We start from the raw sequence: 15,497 nt of genomic DNA, 5'->3' as shown, positions 1-15,497 counted from the left end.
TGACGAATGCACTCTTGTGAGGGCGGCATTTGTGCATTACCCTTTGAGTCAATTAACAACTAACGTTGTTGAAAATTGGGTAAGACCTCATCTCAATGGCGTAACCCGTTATCCGACTCAAGTTTGGGGTGTCCTGCTCTATCGGAAGAGGCGGGGAGAGGGTTATTCCAGGTTACTGGGAGCTAGCCGTATGCTAGGACTAGCCACACTGCCAGTGTGAGAGAGCGGTGCTGATTCAGGGAATGACATTTTTTCATTGTTTGGAGAAAACTCCCCGGTCATTCTTTGGAATCTGGGGGAACGTTGGATTGGCACCGACCCAGACCTTGGATTTGTCAAGAACGCCTGTGAGAGTCTTCGCTGGAATCGTTTTGCCAGCCAGGAGGCTTGCGAGACTGTGAACTTCTATATATTGACCCAACCCGTTAGTTTGCTAACATTAGCGGTAGCCAAGCTAATTAGATAGCTAGTTTTGTACCAGATCCAAGGGGAGAGGTGCATCACATTTCAGCTGGTCGGTTTACAGTAGCATCATTTTTGCAACTAGACAGTTGATATTTTCAATTGGCGTGCATTTGTTCTTGTATACTTTTAAGTGTTTAGTAGCAATTTTGGTAACAAGCTAACGTTACTTGTTTGAGACATGCAGGTATCGTTGGCTAAAGGTGGCTAGACAGCTTGTTAGCTTAGTCTGCAAATCTGAGTTTTGTTTTTAATTAGAAAAACAATGCCGCTAATGTCATGTTGTTCATGTAGTCTGTATGAGATATAGTAGTGCCACAATATGACAAAGAAACTTGTTGCCATCCATAAATATATAATAAGCCGCGCTGTCTCAGAGCGCGTTGTTCATGGTCTGGTGTTGGATTTAGTCTGAGTGAAGACAATCGTAACGTTACTGGCTATTATTAAATGCTGGTCCCCGCAAATACGTTATGTTGGATGGAAAGATACAAGTTTTAATATATGACGTCTTGCAAGTAAATTGAAGAAAGAAGCTTGTTGGGTAACGTAAACAGATATTTTGTGTTGCCGAATGGAACGAATTGTACCTAGTAACGTGAACCCAATACTCAGACGCTAGCCTGGACTTGGGGTAACGTTGATGTTACCTTCAGATCATTGAAGTTAACCTTGTTTGTGTAATAATTTTAGTGGTCAATTTACGATTTTCAACTCGGGTGTTAGAAGCTTAGTTTTCGCTGTGTAACATTAGGTGCGTCAACCTTATCACTATTGATTTCAGTGAGTCCGTCGACGACGGCAACTCAGCGGGAATATGCAATGTGGTTGTGCTTCGAACCATTTCAACTAACGCAAGCTGAAGCCAAATACTGAGCTTTTGGAAGGACAATGGCTGCCAGACTTGGAAACAATCTATATCTGGATGGATTCTAACGTGTCTTGGACCTGCATATCTTGGACTTAATTAAAAGCAGCCTGTCAGGTTTAATTTCAGCCACAATAGCACGGAAACACACATTCGGTCACCATGGGCGAGAGCAGCCTGAGCGACTCCAATGTGAAGGTCGCTGTAAGAGTCCGACCTTTTAACAGGAGGGGTGAGTGATTGAACTTTGGAGTGTCTTTACATCCCAAACAAACATGAACGGAATCTACTGTTTTTTTCAGTGTCTTGGTGGTGTTGTCAAGTCATGTGTGCGTCATTTGAGTTCACTGGGGCACATGTCTTGATAACATCCAGCCTTGTACCTTTCAGAAGAGTTGAAAATGTATTGATTCCTGCTTAGTGAGGGTTAGCTGACAGCGTGCTCCTCTCAACCAGACACATCACCAACAGCAGTTTCACATTAACCCACCATAAATTAGTGCTTGGGAACTTGAGAAGGTACCGGTATGTGCAACACTTTGGGTGGAACGTTTTATATATATATGAGACAAAAGACGATTTAATTATGAAGCATACAAAAATTGTGTGTAAACACTTTGCTTGCCTCACTTTATTGAAAAACACTGATGTCATGATGATCAAGTTGTCAATGTATTTTCACCCCCGGTTAAAAAAAAACCCGACCATACACCAGAACCGGTGTATTAAAGTCAGTGTGTTTAGTTGGTATTTGCCATGGGAGAGCATGTGTGCCTTGAAAAGGCTGCCCGTGAAGCGGAAAATATTGGCCTCAGTGTAGCCAAGGAAGTCACGTGTCAGTCTTGAGCGTAAAAATTCAGTCACAAGACTGCCACGGCGGAGGTTTATGCTGTCACCCGCAGTCTTTCATCTGTCAGAATGAACTCTTGCCGGTCAGTCTGCCACGACATAAGCCCAAACCAAACCGAACCTTGTCCCCCTCCCTTGCCTTTCATAACAAAGACGTGTGTGAACAGAAACCATTCTTGATGGGTTGGATTTGTTCATCCTTTAAAAAAACGGGCTCCACTGTCAACTGTCAAAGCAAATGACTCTTAATCCCATGTAAGGTAATGTATTCATTTGAGCCACATAGATTCTTCTATTCACCACGGAGCTCTCGCATTACCCTTGTTTAACGTGGACCATCCCTGTTCGAGTTTGAGTTTGCTTTCGCTGGCTCGGCTACCTCTGACCTCTCGTCAGCGCTCAGTGTGTGTGCACTGCCGTAGACAAAGGCAGGAAAGGGGGTCTGAATGGACTATTTGCCAACGTTGCATAACAGAGCATGTTCCCAGGCCCGCCAGAGCCGGCGAAACTTCGAAGAAACATGCACAGATGCGTTCCCCAGCTACTGACATTAATACGTCTGGCCAACTTGGAAGGGGTTTGGAAAGTGAAAACACTCTGTGTTTTTGTTCTCTCCCTCTCTCACTCACTCTCTTGCTCACACACACACACACACACACACACACACACTGTCACTTTGACATTACAGAAATTGTGTGTGTGTGTGTGTGTGTGGTACTGCCAGAATGAGGGCCATCACTAAGTAGGCCAAGCTTAATCACACTTGATATAAACTAAAGCACAGACCTGCTCTGTTCCAGTTTGACAGTAACTCACACAGTGCATTGGGATGGCTGTAGGAAAAGTTATTGTTGATGTTTAATCTCGCATAACAGCATGATGTCATGTTTGGCATCCTCAGAAGCATTCAATTACACAGCCTTAATTCCCACAGTAGCTTGCAAAGTGTCGCCTTTGTATTTTTACACGAACTGCATTGGGGAAACCACATGTAGGCTCACAATAATTATGTCCCTTTTATCAGAGCCTTTCGCTGCTCTCAAGACACTGTGGTGTGATGTGGCGTGTCTCGGGAAAGTGACGTGTAACGTTACGTAATGAGCCGAGAGACGGTTTGATCGCGTTGACCGCGGCATGGCGGTGTGGCCTGCGTGCTGTGCATTCCCATTCGCCCGGGCCTTCTAGAGAGGTTCACCCTCGCTCATCCTGTCACCATGGCGACGGGGTTCATTTTCGTGCCTGTCTGCTTCCTCCTCTCTTATCATCCTGCCAAGGCCTGGCAGGAAACCACCGAGCTCTTATTGTGGCTAATTCACACTTTCACACGTTGAGGTTTGATCCACACACACCCACACACACTCAGAGGGGTTGCTCTCGGCCTGTGCTACAGATCCTCGCGGTTTAGTCACGTAGGAGGCAACAGGAAGCCTGTGTTTCCTCCCAACCCAAAGACTGGTCTGAGGCTCTCCACAGGCAGGATGCACCCCCTTAAAGGGTTAACTCTTCAGCAGGGCTTCTTCTGGCCCTCTCTCTCTCTCTCTCTCTCTCTCTCTCTCTCTCTCTCTCTCTCTCTCTCTCTCTCTCTCTCTCTCTCTCTGTCGCTCCCTGTCTCTCCATTTTCTCCCCATTTTCCCAGCCGCTGTCTTTCATTCTCTGTAGCAGCAGATAGCACTCCCACTTCTTTCCTTCTTTCTCTTTCTCCTCTTCCATCCTTCTTCCCCCTTTCTCTGCCCCCCCTTTCTCTCTATTGCTCTCTGTTTCACTCAGGGCTTTTGTCTTTGTCATGAGCACTGTTTTCCCTCTGTCACATCCTTTCTCCCTCTTTTCCCAGTCACTCTCTTTCACTCTCTCTCTCTCCCTCACTCTCTCTCTTTTTCACTCTCTCTTTCTCTCTCTCTCTCTCTCACATTCACTCGCTGGCTCGCTCCCCCATTAGTAAGCCAATTGCTAAGCACATGGCAGGACTTGTTTTTTTCTACACACACACACACACACACACACACACACACACACATCTGTGCTCCAGGGTGAAGTGCCTGGCCTGCTCTTCTCCTCCAGTGGCATTTCCTTAGTGTCCTCCCACTCGGGCCCAATTAGTGCACACATCACAATGACTACTTAATGGGCTATACAGTGTAACAGCCACAATTGCCCCCCTTTAATGCCACTGACGCTGCTGCTGCTGCTGCCGCTGCTGCCCCGCACAAGCTGGCCCCGGACGTTCTCTTCCCCGCTCGTATCAAATCCGCTTGTGATTGCTCCGAGTAAGGGACGACGAGTGGAAGCCATGTTTAGTTGTGCAGCTGGACACAACAATGATTAATGCGGCTATTATTAGAGCCGTCCCCATATGGTGGAAGTGGCTTCCGCCGCCGCCGCGCTGTGTGTGTGCAGATGGGTGCTTAGGCGCGGCGATGAAATCACTGCTCCAATTAGGAAGATTTGGTAAATGAATTGAGATCGCTTTATCTGCCTGCCTGCCTGCCTGCATCCTCACCAGCTCTCGGGAATGAAACATGGGATTATCTTGCACTGCACAGCAGTACACAGGAAGTTTCACATTTAGAGGGAAAAGCACTGAATCCCAGATGTTTTTATTTTTTGGAGGAATACACAGTCACTGGCATTTCTAAATACAGATTCACCAAATTCTTGAACTCCCTATAGGCATACGTGCTGTGTCATATGAGAGGCTGTTTTGGCATGTTGGTGTTGTTGCTCCTAATAAGCATTAAACACACTGGCCGAGGACGAGGAGTGAGTCAAGGATGAATAGTTGCGCTCGGAAAGAGGCACCAAATCTGCCACAGTCTGGGCAGGTCGTCAGAAAGATGACAGTGCAGAAAACACAGATTTGGTTTTTTTTTTATCTCTCTCTCTCTCTCTCTCTCTCTCTGAACTGAGTGCCCTTGTCTTGCGCAAGCCGGCTAATAAATTTCTGTTTGAACTGGAAGGAAATGTAGTTTGCTTAGAAGTCAGGGAAATGCTAATGCTTTGAGGTTAGATTCATATGTTTTCAATCCTCTCCATCTCTCTTTCTCCCTCTCTCCTCTCCTCTCCTTTTATTCCTGCCCTTTCAGAAAAGGACCTGAACACAAAATGTGTGGTGGACATGGAGGGCAACCAGACGTTCCTGCAACCCGCCGGCACGAACCTGGGAAAAACAGACAGCAGGTAGGCTTCCTGGAACAGCACACACCTGTGTAATAGAGACCATGTAACCGTTCTGAAACGGCACACTCCTGGGTAACAGTCCAGGTGATCTCTCTGGAACAGCACAAACCTAGGTAACAGAAATCAGCTAGAACCACACAGACCTGAATAACAGACAGCAGGTTGGCTACGTGGAACAGCACAGACCTGGGCCGGTTTCGATCCCCGACCAGTCCACGGCTGAAGTGCCCTTTGGGCAAGGCACCTGCTCCCCGAGCGCCGCCGTTTGGGCAGGCAGCTCACTACTCTGGGCTAGTGTGTGCTTCACCTCACTGTGTATTCACTGCGTGTTGTGTGTGTTCACTAATTCACGAATTGGGATAAATGCAGAGACCGAATTTCCCTCACGGGATCCAAAAAGTATATATACTTATACTTATACTTGTACTTAACAGACAGCACATAGGCTTTCTGGGGCAACAGAACACTGCGGGGGGAACGTGCCCAGCAGGTGAGCTGGTTGACGCAGCGGCGGGTATCTGGGTTACGCAGAAGAGAAGCAGCGCTGCAGTGGATCTGCATCTGGGTTAGACGCTCCTGCACCCAGGCAACACAGACCTGGGGGAAAACAGACAGCAGTGGACTATCTAGGGCCGTACAGACTAGGGAAATAGACACACACACACACACTCTCTCTCTCTCACACACACACACACACACACACACAAAGAGGGGTTGATGCTTGACGTCCAGATGTAGAAGGGACTGTTGTTGTTTGGATCTTAGTTAAAAGCAGCTATTAGAGATGAGAGTCAGACCTGGGGGCGCTGGTGCTGGCGCTTGTCATTTTTGCTGCCAAAATGGTGGTCCGAACACCGGTGGTCACATGGGGTCCGGAGCTCTATGCTGCCAAAGTGGCTGTGCGCTCAGTTTCCGGTCCCCCTAACAACGTCACCCCCCGGAACTCTATAGACAGCAGTAGACCATCTAGAGCTGTACAGCACAGACAGGAGAAACAGAGTCAGACCTGGGGGAGAGTAGACAGCCGTAGACCATCTAGAGCTGTACAGCACAGACAGGGGAGGCAGACTGCAGGTAGTCTATGGACAGCAGAAGCAGAAACTTGGGTCAACTGAGTAGTCACTAGTTCTTGGCTATGCTTTAAGCTCCCATATTTAATGTTTTAAAAAAGAATGTTTCGATCCTGCTGGGTCTTCTTCGGGCAAACCATTTTTCAAACCTGGATGAACCCATTCAATCAGCTTGTAGATAGTCTACGGTGGTGTGGACCTAGAATGATTAGGTGTGGAACAAAGTGCAGGAGTTTGTAGGTAAAGGTTGAAGAGGAGCTACAGCCATGGACATATGCACATTTTAATACAAAGTATTACAAAAGTATTTGACAAACCTGGATGAAACACACACACACACACACATGCACACATGCACACACGCACACACACACACAGAGTGTAGAGTGCAGAGTGTTTGTGGAACTGTGGGCAGACCGGGGGCAGCGCACTTCAGTCAGACTGTGGGCGCAGCAGCCCAAACCTGGCGAGCTCAGTCAGCAGGTTGGGTGTTTGTGGAGATGTGGTCCCTCTGTTCCTGCCTGCTCCTTCCTGTCTCAGCTCAGGTTTCATATCCTCATGTCCGCCCGCCCGCCTGGCGTGGAGTGGCGTGGCGTAGCGAGGCGAATGAGAGAGCTCGGACTCTCGCACTGCTGTGTCAGGGAAGGAGCGATCTCTCCCTTCCTGTTCGCTCGTGTTCACAGCCCAGAGCGTTGTGCTGTGTCAGGGAAGGATCACTCTCCCTTCCTGCTTTCTCTTTTTCTGAAAGTATGAAGTTTTTGCCATTATTCAGATAGGACTGGGAATTAACTGACAGGAAGTGAGTGGTAGGGAGAGATGGTGTGGGATCAGGAAACGACCCGGCCGGGTCGGACTCAAACCCTGGTCCCTGTGGACACCTGGACCCAAATGTTTTAAGCCTCCAGCGTTGTCTTCCAGGCAGCGGTTCCATCGTCATCTTAAAGGAGCCTAATTGTAAACCTAACCTAACCCTAACCGTAACGTAATCATGCCTTACCCAAGCACCTTTCAAGCAGCGCTGCCTTGAAGACAATGTTGGGAGCTTAAAAAAACAAGAAACGGTTTAGACACTGTAGGCAGTTGCGCCATAGTGCCCCCCCCCCCTCTTCCTGCTCTCTGGTTTTCACAACCAGAATTCCCACTGAGTGGCTTGATCAGGCCTTTGTCTCAGTATCACACAGTGTTTACCTGCTGAGGAGGTCGCGAGGTCACAAGGTTAGAGTTGTGTTGAAGGTTAGAGGTGAGAGGTGAGGGGTTTGTTGGCATGTGATTTGTTGTTGTTTTGACTAGTTGTAAGAGGGAGGGTTTGGGGCTGAAAAGGAAGCCAGCGTAACTTCCAGGCTGCAGGAAGCTATTGCTGCGGCTGATGCTCATAGTCTTGGGTCTATGAGTGTGTAATGAAAGCTTTTGCCATTTGAACAGATGTTGTTGTTTTTCGATTTTTTGTTGTTGTTGTTTTTGCTAGGTTGTGGAGAGTTTTGGATTCGAAATGGAGTTTTGGCATGGTTTTCCCCAAACTGCAGGAGAGCTATGGCTGGCAGTGTAGTTGGATGTGTTGCATCTTGTGTTTTGCCGTTTTATAGCTTCGAGGGTGTTTGTCAGACTGTGTGTGTGCTGGTGTGTGTAGTCTCAGGCCCCTGTGTCTCTGAAGATGTTTTCCATTGTGACAAAGCTGTTGCATTGTGGGAGCAGGCTGTGCTGTTTGCTGCGGCTAATCTGTTTTGTAGTTGTGGTTTCCTGTCGGTGTCGGTTTTGCGTAGGACTGATGAAGTCGTTGGGCGGATTTTTGCAGCTTTTTGAGCGTAATTGTGCTGCGGCGTACACTGCGTCAGAGGAACTGGGCATTCCTGTACGAAGGCCTGACCGTAACGGAACAGCGCCTAACCAAACCCAGCCCTGACCTGGGCCAGACCTGGTTCTAGACCCAGGCCAGAGCTGGGCCAGACCTGGTTCCAGATCTAGACTCTGTCAGGCAAGCAACAGTGAAATGCCTGTGCTGTGCTGTGATGTGGTGTGTTGTGTTGTTGCGGTATTCGGTATTGTGCTCTGCGGCGTCTTTGTCTGGTGTGAAGTCATGCAGTCTCTTTCCTTCCCAGCCGGCTTGCCTCCTGTTGCCTGGCGGGCCGGCCGGCGTCCCTGCTGTCTGTCCTGCCCAGCGTCGGGACATAACTCTCCCCTGTCTGACTTCCTCCCTTTTCTCTTCGCGCCGTCGGCATGGCAACGCCGGGCGGAGGTTAACCCCGGGTCACCCGTGGCCGAGGAAGCCTTTTTCTGTGGGGTCTAGAGGTGTGTGTTTGTGTGTGTGTGTGAGACAGGGGAAGAGAGGTCTGGAGAGAGGGGTGTGTGTGTGTGTGTGTGTGTGAAGGGGGAAGAGAGGTCTGGAGAGAGGTGTGTGTGTGTGTGTGTGTGACAGAGGGGAGAGAGGTCTGGGGCTGAGTGAAGTGGGGTACAGGCTCTGCCTCAGCATCTGTCGACGGTCGTAAACATCTCTGGTGACTTTTATGGGCCCAAACGTGCGGGGCACAATTATGTGTTTTTTCGGGGTGCGTTGGCCCTTTTCTTCTCCCTTTGTGGGTGTGTGTGAAGCAGGAGGGGCCGCTCAAAGGAGCCGGGCACAACAGGTTTTAAACTTGGAAGTGAAAGGGCCCTGCAGCCTGCTGCTCGCGCTCAACAGACACTTTAATTGCAGCGCGGAGTTCATGAGTCCTGCAGAGTCTGTGCGGCTTCGGCAGCCCAGATGCCCAAAGAGGCGCAGTTCACACAGGCCACTGAGAGAATAGCGCTCCCTCTCTCTCTCTAGCGCGCTCTCTCTCTATCTCTCTCTCTCTCTCGCTTGTTCTCTCTATCTCTATCTCGCTTTTCTCTCTATCTCTAACTATCTATCTATCTCTCCCTCTTTGTCTCTTTCTCAACCTTCTATCTCTCTTCTCTCACGCCTCTGTCTCCCATTTCTCTCTCCTACTCTCATTTTTGCTCTCTGCTCTTCTCTTCCTCTTTATGCCCTCTTCTCTCTCTCCTTCTCTCTCTCCCCCCTTTCTCTTGGTTTTTCCATACCCTCTGTCTCCCCCTCTCTCTCACTGTCCTCCTATTCTCTCTCTCCCCCTCCCTCTCTTCCCTCCTCCTCTCTCCCTCTCTCCTTTCCCTTCTCTCTATCCTAGTTCTCTGGCTCATCATGGCTCAGTAACGCCTGCTCTGAACTTTTGATGTTTAATTGTGCTTGGCACACAGACAGTGACACGCACAGTTGCAAAAGACTAAAATAATGGTTACATTTCTTACAGATATCAATGCCATGTTTTGTCTGTGAATGGAAGAGAATGCTCTCCTCTTAGAATGCGCTCACTGTGTGACTGGATCCGACTTGTTTAGAACCCGCTGAGAGACTCTGCTGCCCACATGGGTCTTAGTGCCCCTCGGATTCCGGGCCCGAGGACAATGGAACATATTTGTGGAGTGCCGGAGGGGAGCATGACTTGCCAACTGTTTTACAATCCTAGTGTGAGCCCCATTGACAGCTCCTTGTGACCTTACTCATTATGGGATGGGATGGGATGGGATGGGATGGGATGGGTTGCAGGGATGCTTGTTTTCCTCCTTAAATCCTTACCCTGTGGCCATGCAAGCTTGAGCATTCCAATATCCTGCCCCTCTGAGTCAGCGTTCTGTGGGCGTTGTTCTTCATAGCTAGCGGGTCAGAAATGATCTGTAAGCGTCTGATGAAATGGATTTTTTTTTTTTTTTGGTCATGCTTTGTGTATCAAAGGTTCGGCCAGGCTGATAGTCCAACAAGTCTCTAAGCACTAATAAGGCTGTGATCTTTTACCCTGGAAGCGATGAGTCATGGGGTATTGGTGAGTCGGCAGGGTGTTGCTCAGGTATTTAAATATGAATGATGGGCATTAAACTGCTGTTTCACAGGAACAGACAGGAAGTGAACACATGCATACACACACACACACACACACACACACACACACACACACACGCAAAGATGGGGAGTGGCCGTCAACCCTTCACCCCTATAAGTTACCTCATAACCAACGTTGCTGATTGAGTATTAATGTCTTGGCTGCACCAGTGGTACCTGTTGAAGTGCAGGTCCGACACACACCTGTTGATATTTACCCACAAAAAGCTCCATGCCAACAGTCCTTTTATTGGCCCGTTTGTTGTCTGGGTGCAGGCGATGAGGTCATAGTTACTGTGTGCCATTAACGTTGCAGAAATGTGTTGTCGGGAGCGATAGAGTCCTCTGTGGCGGTTGTAAAAAATGGCAGTGTGTCAAGGCAGAACAAAGAGAATGCTGGGAAAAGGGAAAGGAAAAGTAGTCTCATGGTAATTTATTGAAGCACTGGCCTGGGCATATGTAGCGGTTAATAAGTTACGTGTTAAATGCGGAACCTAATGTAGGTCACAGAAGTGTGACCATATACTGTAGATGTTAGAAACTCTCGCGCGCGTGTGCGCACACACACATGCACACAAAGTTGTACAAAGTGAAATATCAGTGACTAGCCTTTTTTTGTTTTCTTGCACATCCCAGGCCGAGCTTTTGCTCTTGTGTAAGTCACCACGAATAAAAGTGTCTTGAGCGATTTAAATAAATTTGGATTGGAAATTTAGCAAGATCAATGCAGGTGTAGCCTACCAGTGCCGGGCCCCCCAAGACAGACGGAGTAGACTGACGCTTCTCCAAGACACCTTGTGACTGACCCAAATCCCACCTGCTCCGCGGCACTGCTAGGGCTGAAGCAGTACGTAGAAGTGACAGTCTGGTTCATGTTGTTTCATGGTTTGGACATCACCGTTTGGTATGACAGGGTTTCAGGCAGAGGCTTGTATTATTTTTCCGTTAAGTTTTTGAGACTCCAATTGGTTTGAGCTAAGCCTAGTACCGTAATTTCCCGACTATTAGCCGCGGCTTATACTTTGATTTTGCAACAGTTCTGGTGTTAATATGGTTTTGTTCCTCTTAACTTGCATAAAGCACTGTCCTGCGGCTTATGCACAATGCGACTTATATGCGGGAAATTACTGTATGCAGCTAACATGGTAAATGGTCAGGTCTAGAGAATAGATTAAGGTTTTCTGGTGGAATCCCAAGCATCTGTATGCTAGTTTAGGGAAGAGTATACGTAGCGTGAAGTGTTAACCCTCTGGGTATTACTGTTCCGACTGACCTCCTGACTGCGGGGCCTCTCTAATGAATTAAAGGTGCAGTCCACTAGTCTGCCCATTCTGTTGTTGACATTTGATCTCCACGGCGGTGAAGGTTACACCTCCATTCTGTGCTTCCCTCCTGACCTGCAGCGTCCATTTCGTGCTTCTGAAGTACTGTACTGTACTTCATCGGCTGGAACAACGGATGGGTCCGTGGGTCCCGTTTACAGGTCCGGGTTCAAAAACAAAGACCATGTGACCTCTCTCTCCTCCATGAGGGCAATAAGAAAGAGCGAGAGAGAGAGAGAGAGAGAGAGAGAGAGAGAGAAGTCTCAGGCAGAGGCGGCCTTATTTAGGTCAAGTGTGCGGGACGTCATTTTGATCATGGCGCGGGCAGGCGGGCCAAGGGTGGGTGGCGGCGAGATCTCAAACCTACCGATGCGGAAAGACATTTTTTAAACGATGCCGATCGGGGCGGACGCTGATGAGGAGGAGGAGAGGGGGAGGGAAGGAGGGAGGGAGGGAGGGAGGGGCGTGGGTGATGGTGGCACTAGAGCTGATGTTCATCACTCGTATTCCCCCCCTGTGCCCACGCCAGACCCGCATGCCCCAGCCCAGCTGGTACGTCTGTCACGTCACACGGGGCATGATCGTGAGGTGTCAGACAGGAAGCATCATCATCATCATCACCACCACACACACATACATACACACATACACACCGATCACTCCTTGACTCATGTTGACAGCTGTCACTGTGGCAAATGTCAAGAAGGCAACAAAGAGGTCATGCTGCAGGAGTGGATGTTTTTTTTCTTTCTTTCTTTCTTTCTTTCTTTTTCTTTCTCTCTCTTTTCCTTTCCTTCATTTTCTCCCACCCTCCCCTTTGTTTTTGTTCTGGCTTCAAGCTGTATGCACAGGAATGCCGGCAGAACCCTCAAGCCGCAGATGCCAACGCACGCTGCTGTGCCCATGCTGGGCATTGCAGCCCCCAGTGCCGGGGCAGGCAGGCTGGCATGTCTCCCTGTCAAGACTGACGAGTAATAAGACGGAACTCCACAGTAGATCCAGCGCTCCGTATTCGCCTTGCTCACGCAGGTCATTAAAGATGTGTTTTCCGCCGAAATATCCGCACATATTTTCGGAGGGGGGGGGGTGGGGGTGAGAAACCGAGCGAAAACGGCTAAATCAATAAACGGTCAGACGGGATTTGTGGAGAGCAGACCGTAACAGCTGAATCGGGATGCTCGGGCGGATTTTCGAGGAGGGCCGGACAATAACAGCTGAATCAAGCTGGGGGCAGACGGGATTTGATTCTCTACAAACACTGACACTTGTCTCCTGTTGATGGGGGCTTGCTGTGCTGGTTTTGAATGTGCAGGACTCAGTGGAAAGAGGATGGGAACAGCTCCTGCGGCTTGGTTGGCTGCAGACACACGCACACACACACACACACACACACACACACACACACACACAGGGGCCTGGTGCCCTCGCAGTGCCATTGGGAAGGGTTGGGTATGGCCCCCCTGGCACATGGCGTGTCTGGTTACTATTCCACGCCGTGGGACTTAACCATGTGATGTGACTGGTCATAAGCGCTCAGGGGGAATGGGGGGAGGGTTTTGTGGAAATACCACCATGTTTATTCACGGCAGGCCATATAATGTGCTTTAGATAATTAGACAGTCCTTCAACACATGTGTGGGCACTGAGCTGTGGGCACACGCTTGCGTTGATCCCCCCCCCCCTCTTAATATCATGCCCTCCGAAATGCCATGTGTTTCCTTCTGGGACGACTAGAGCATTCGGAGGAGAATGACAGAAATGTCATGGGCGAAACTGCAACTAGGCTATTTGGCTGCCGGCTAGGAGAGAGCCCCACTGGGGGAGGGGGACTCAGAGACTCACAGAAGCAGCCCTCTGTCTGTGTGTCTCTGCTCCTCAATCCTCCTCTCAGAGCTCTCCAACTCAGCGTGATTTGCATGATTGAACACATCGGAATATCATTAAAGCCCTTAATTGGCTGAATCTGGTTTGTGCAGCTAATCGAGAGCAAATCGACTCCTACCATTTTGGTTTGGTTGAAGACACTTTACAATATATAACATTTATGATCATACATAACATAACGATGATGTATAACCAGGCACAGAATTTACCTTTTGGTCCTAAACTACAAGCAATATACATAACTTATAGATTTGGTAAGACTAAAAATTCAACTCAATAGTTATACTAAAGGCACACTGTTAACTTAAAAAGCCTTTACAAGCAATATACGTTGATAATGTACACGATGTAAGGTTTCGGTATGGGCAATAGGTGAAACAATGTGAAACCACTCCACTCGTAGTTCAAGGCCAAAGGCCAAATATTGTGTCTCGCAACATCAGCGAAAGTGAAACTAAATTTGCCGAGCAGCTCCATTAGCGGTGGTAGCAGCTGCGCTTGAATTTAATTGATTCATGGTCTGTGCTGCACCTTTGAAGTTTCCACCAAGTCTCATGAAAATTGGCGTGGTAGAATGTGGGTTGCACACAGACAATAAACACACACACACACACACACACACAGATAAGCGAGCAACACTGAAAGCATAACCTCCCAGGCGGAGGTACTAAGGCCAGAATGCTGATCTCTGATCCACTGGTGTTATCTCAGGCGTGTAGTCTGTCCTGGCGAAGCAGCTGGGTGATATGATATATTTTATTTAGTCTATTACTAATATTTGCTTTTTTATTTTGGTTATACGACTTTAAACTGTGAATTGCAACGTTAATGTAATGTTAGCAGATGTCATTGTAAGTCGCTTTGGACAAAAAGTGTCTGTTAAGAGCTAAACAAACATTAGACCTGCAGTGCACCAGTGGGCCCTTAAGAAACACTGAGTGCGTTTAAATGCACACTAAACAATGATTGCTGGCAATGATCGGGTAACTGGAATAAACTGTTAAAGGTGTATACGTGTCTCGAAGAAATCAGAATATTGTCAGAAACCTAGTTGTGTTAAAATGGATTGTTCGTAAACCGACAAAAAAATATCGGTTTATTCCGTTTACATGAGCACTTGAATTACCAGATAACTTACAAGACCCCGATAATTGTTAGTGAGCATGTAGACGCGCTCGCTGACGAGGGCTGAAGCCGGTCGCTCTCCCCCTGGCCATGCCCGACGTTCCTGCCGCTGAATGCTGAATGGCTGTAGTGTGGCCCCTGGGGAAGGGGTGGGGGGGCTCGGGGGGGGGGGTGGGGGGGGGGGGGGGGTGGAGGGAGGTGTAGGAGTCAGCCTGCAGCAGCTGGCAACCAGGCCCCTATGAAGAAGGGAGGGAGGGATAGAGAGAGAGAGAGAGAGAGCAGTAAAGAAAGTGAGTGAAGTTGAGAGGGAAATGGAGAGAGAGAGAGAGCGAGGATTGGAAGATGGGTGGAGAGAGAGAGAGATCCTAAATAGGCCAGCCTCCCTCTCTCTCTCTCTCTCTCTCTCTCTCTCTCTCTCTCTCTCTCTCTCTCTCTCTCTCTCTCTTTCTCTGGGCTCGAACTCGGATCCTCCTCCGTGATTTAGGGGGCTGCTTTAAACGCAACCCCGTCGTTAACGACATGCGAGCCTGGCATGTTGCCTGCCGCTTCAAATTCCCCTGCAGGAGATAAGGCCTCGCTCGACAGAGAGGCAGGCAGGGACGTCAGAGGGGCCTCGCTCCCTCCCTCACTCCATCATTAAGAAGAAAGAGAGGTAGATACAAGGAGAGAGAGAAGGCTGAAGAAAGAGAAGAAGATGAAGGGAGCAAGAGAGAGAGGGAGAAGGAGAGGGAATCAGAGTGCTGTAGCAGAGCTCAGCACGTCTTGTAAGATCTGGGTCATCTCTCAGTGATTGGTCTCACCTGTCTAGCTGGCATTTGGGGGTAAAAACAACCACA

At 48.8% G+C, this 15,497-nt stretch overlaps 1 protein-coding gene across 4 annotated transcripts in view; it reads left to right on the top strand.

Moving 5' to 3' along the window:
* The first annotated feature begins 204 nt into the window (after positions 1-204).
* Positions 205-15,497, top strand: part of kif13ba (kinesin family member 13Ba) — a 66,063-nt gene continuing 50,770 nt past the window's right edge. For all 4 annotated transcript variants that reach the window (XM_062523350.1, XM_062523352.1, XM_062523351.1 and 1 more), the window contains exons 1-2: positions 205-1,562; positions 5,260-5,353. In XM_062523350.1, coding sequence (XP_062379334.1) covers positions 1,493-1,562; positions 5,260-5,353 — 164 coding nt within the window. In that variant the 5' untranslated portion in view covers positions 205-1,492. The remainder of the gene's footprint in view (positions 1,563-5,259; positions 5,354-15,497) is intronic.

Source organism: Sardina pilchardus, chromosome 20, assembly GCF_963854185.1.
Source record: "Sardina pilchardus chromosome 20, fSarPil1.1, whole genome shotgun sequence".
In the NCBI taxonomy this organism is placed as follows: domain Eukaryota; kingdom Metazoa; phylum Chordata; class Actinopteri; order Clupeiformes; family Clupeidae; genus Sardina; species Sardina pilchardus.
This window is presented reverse-complemented; position numbering and strand designations above follow the sequence as displayed.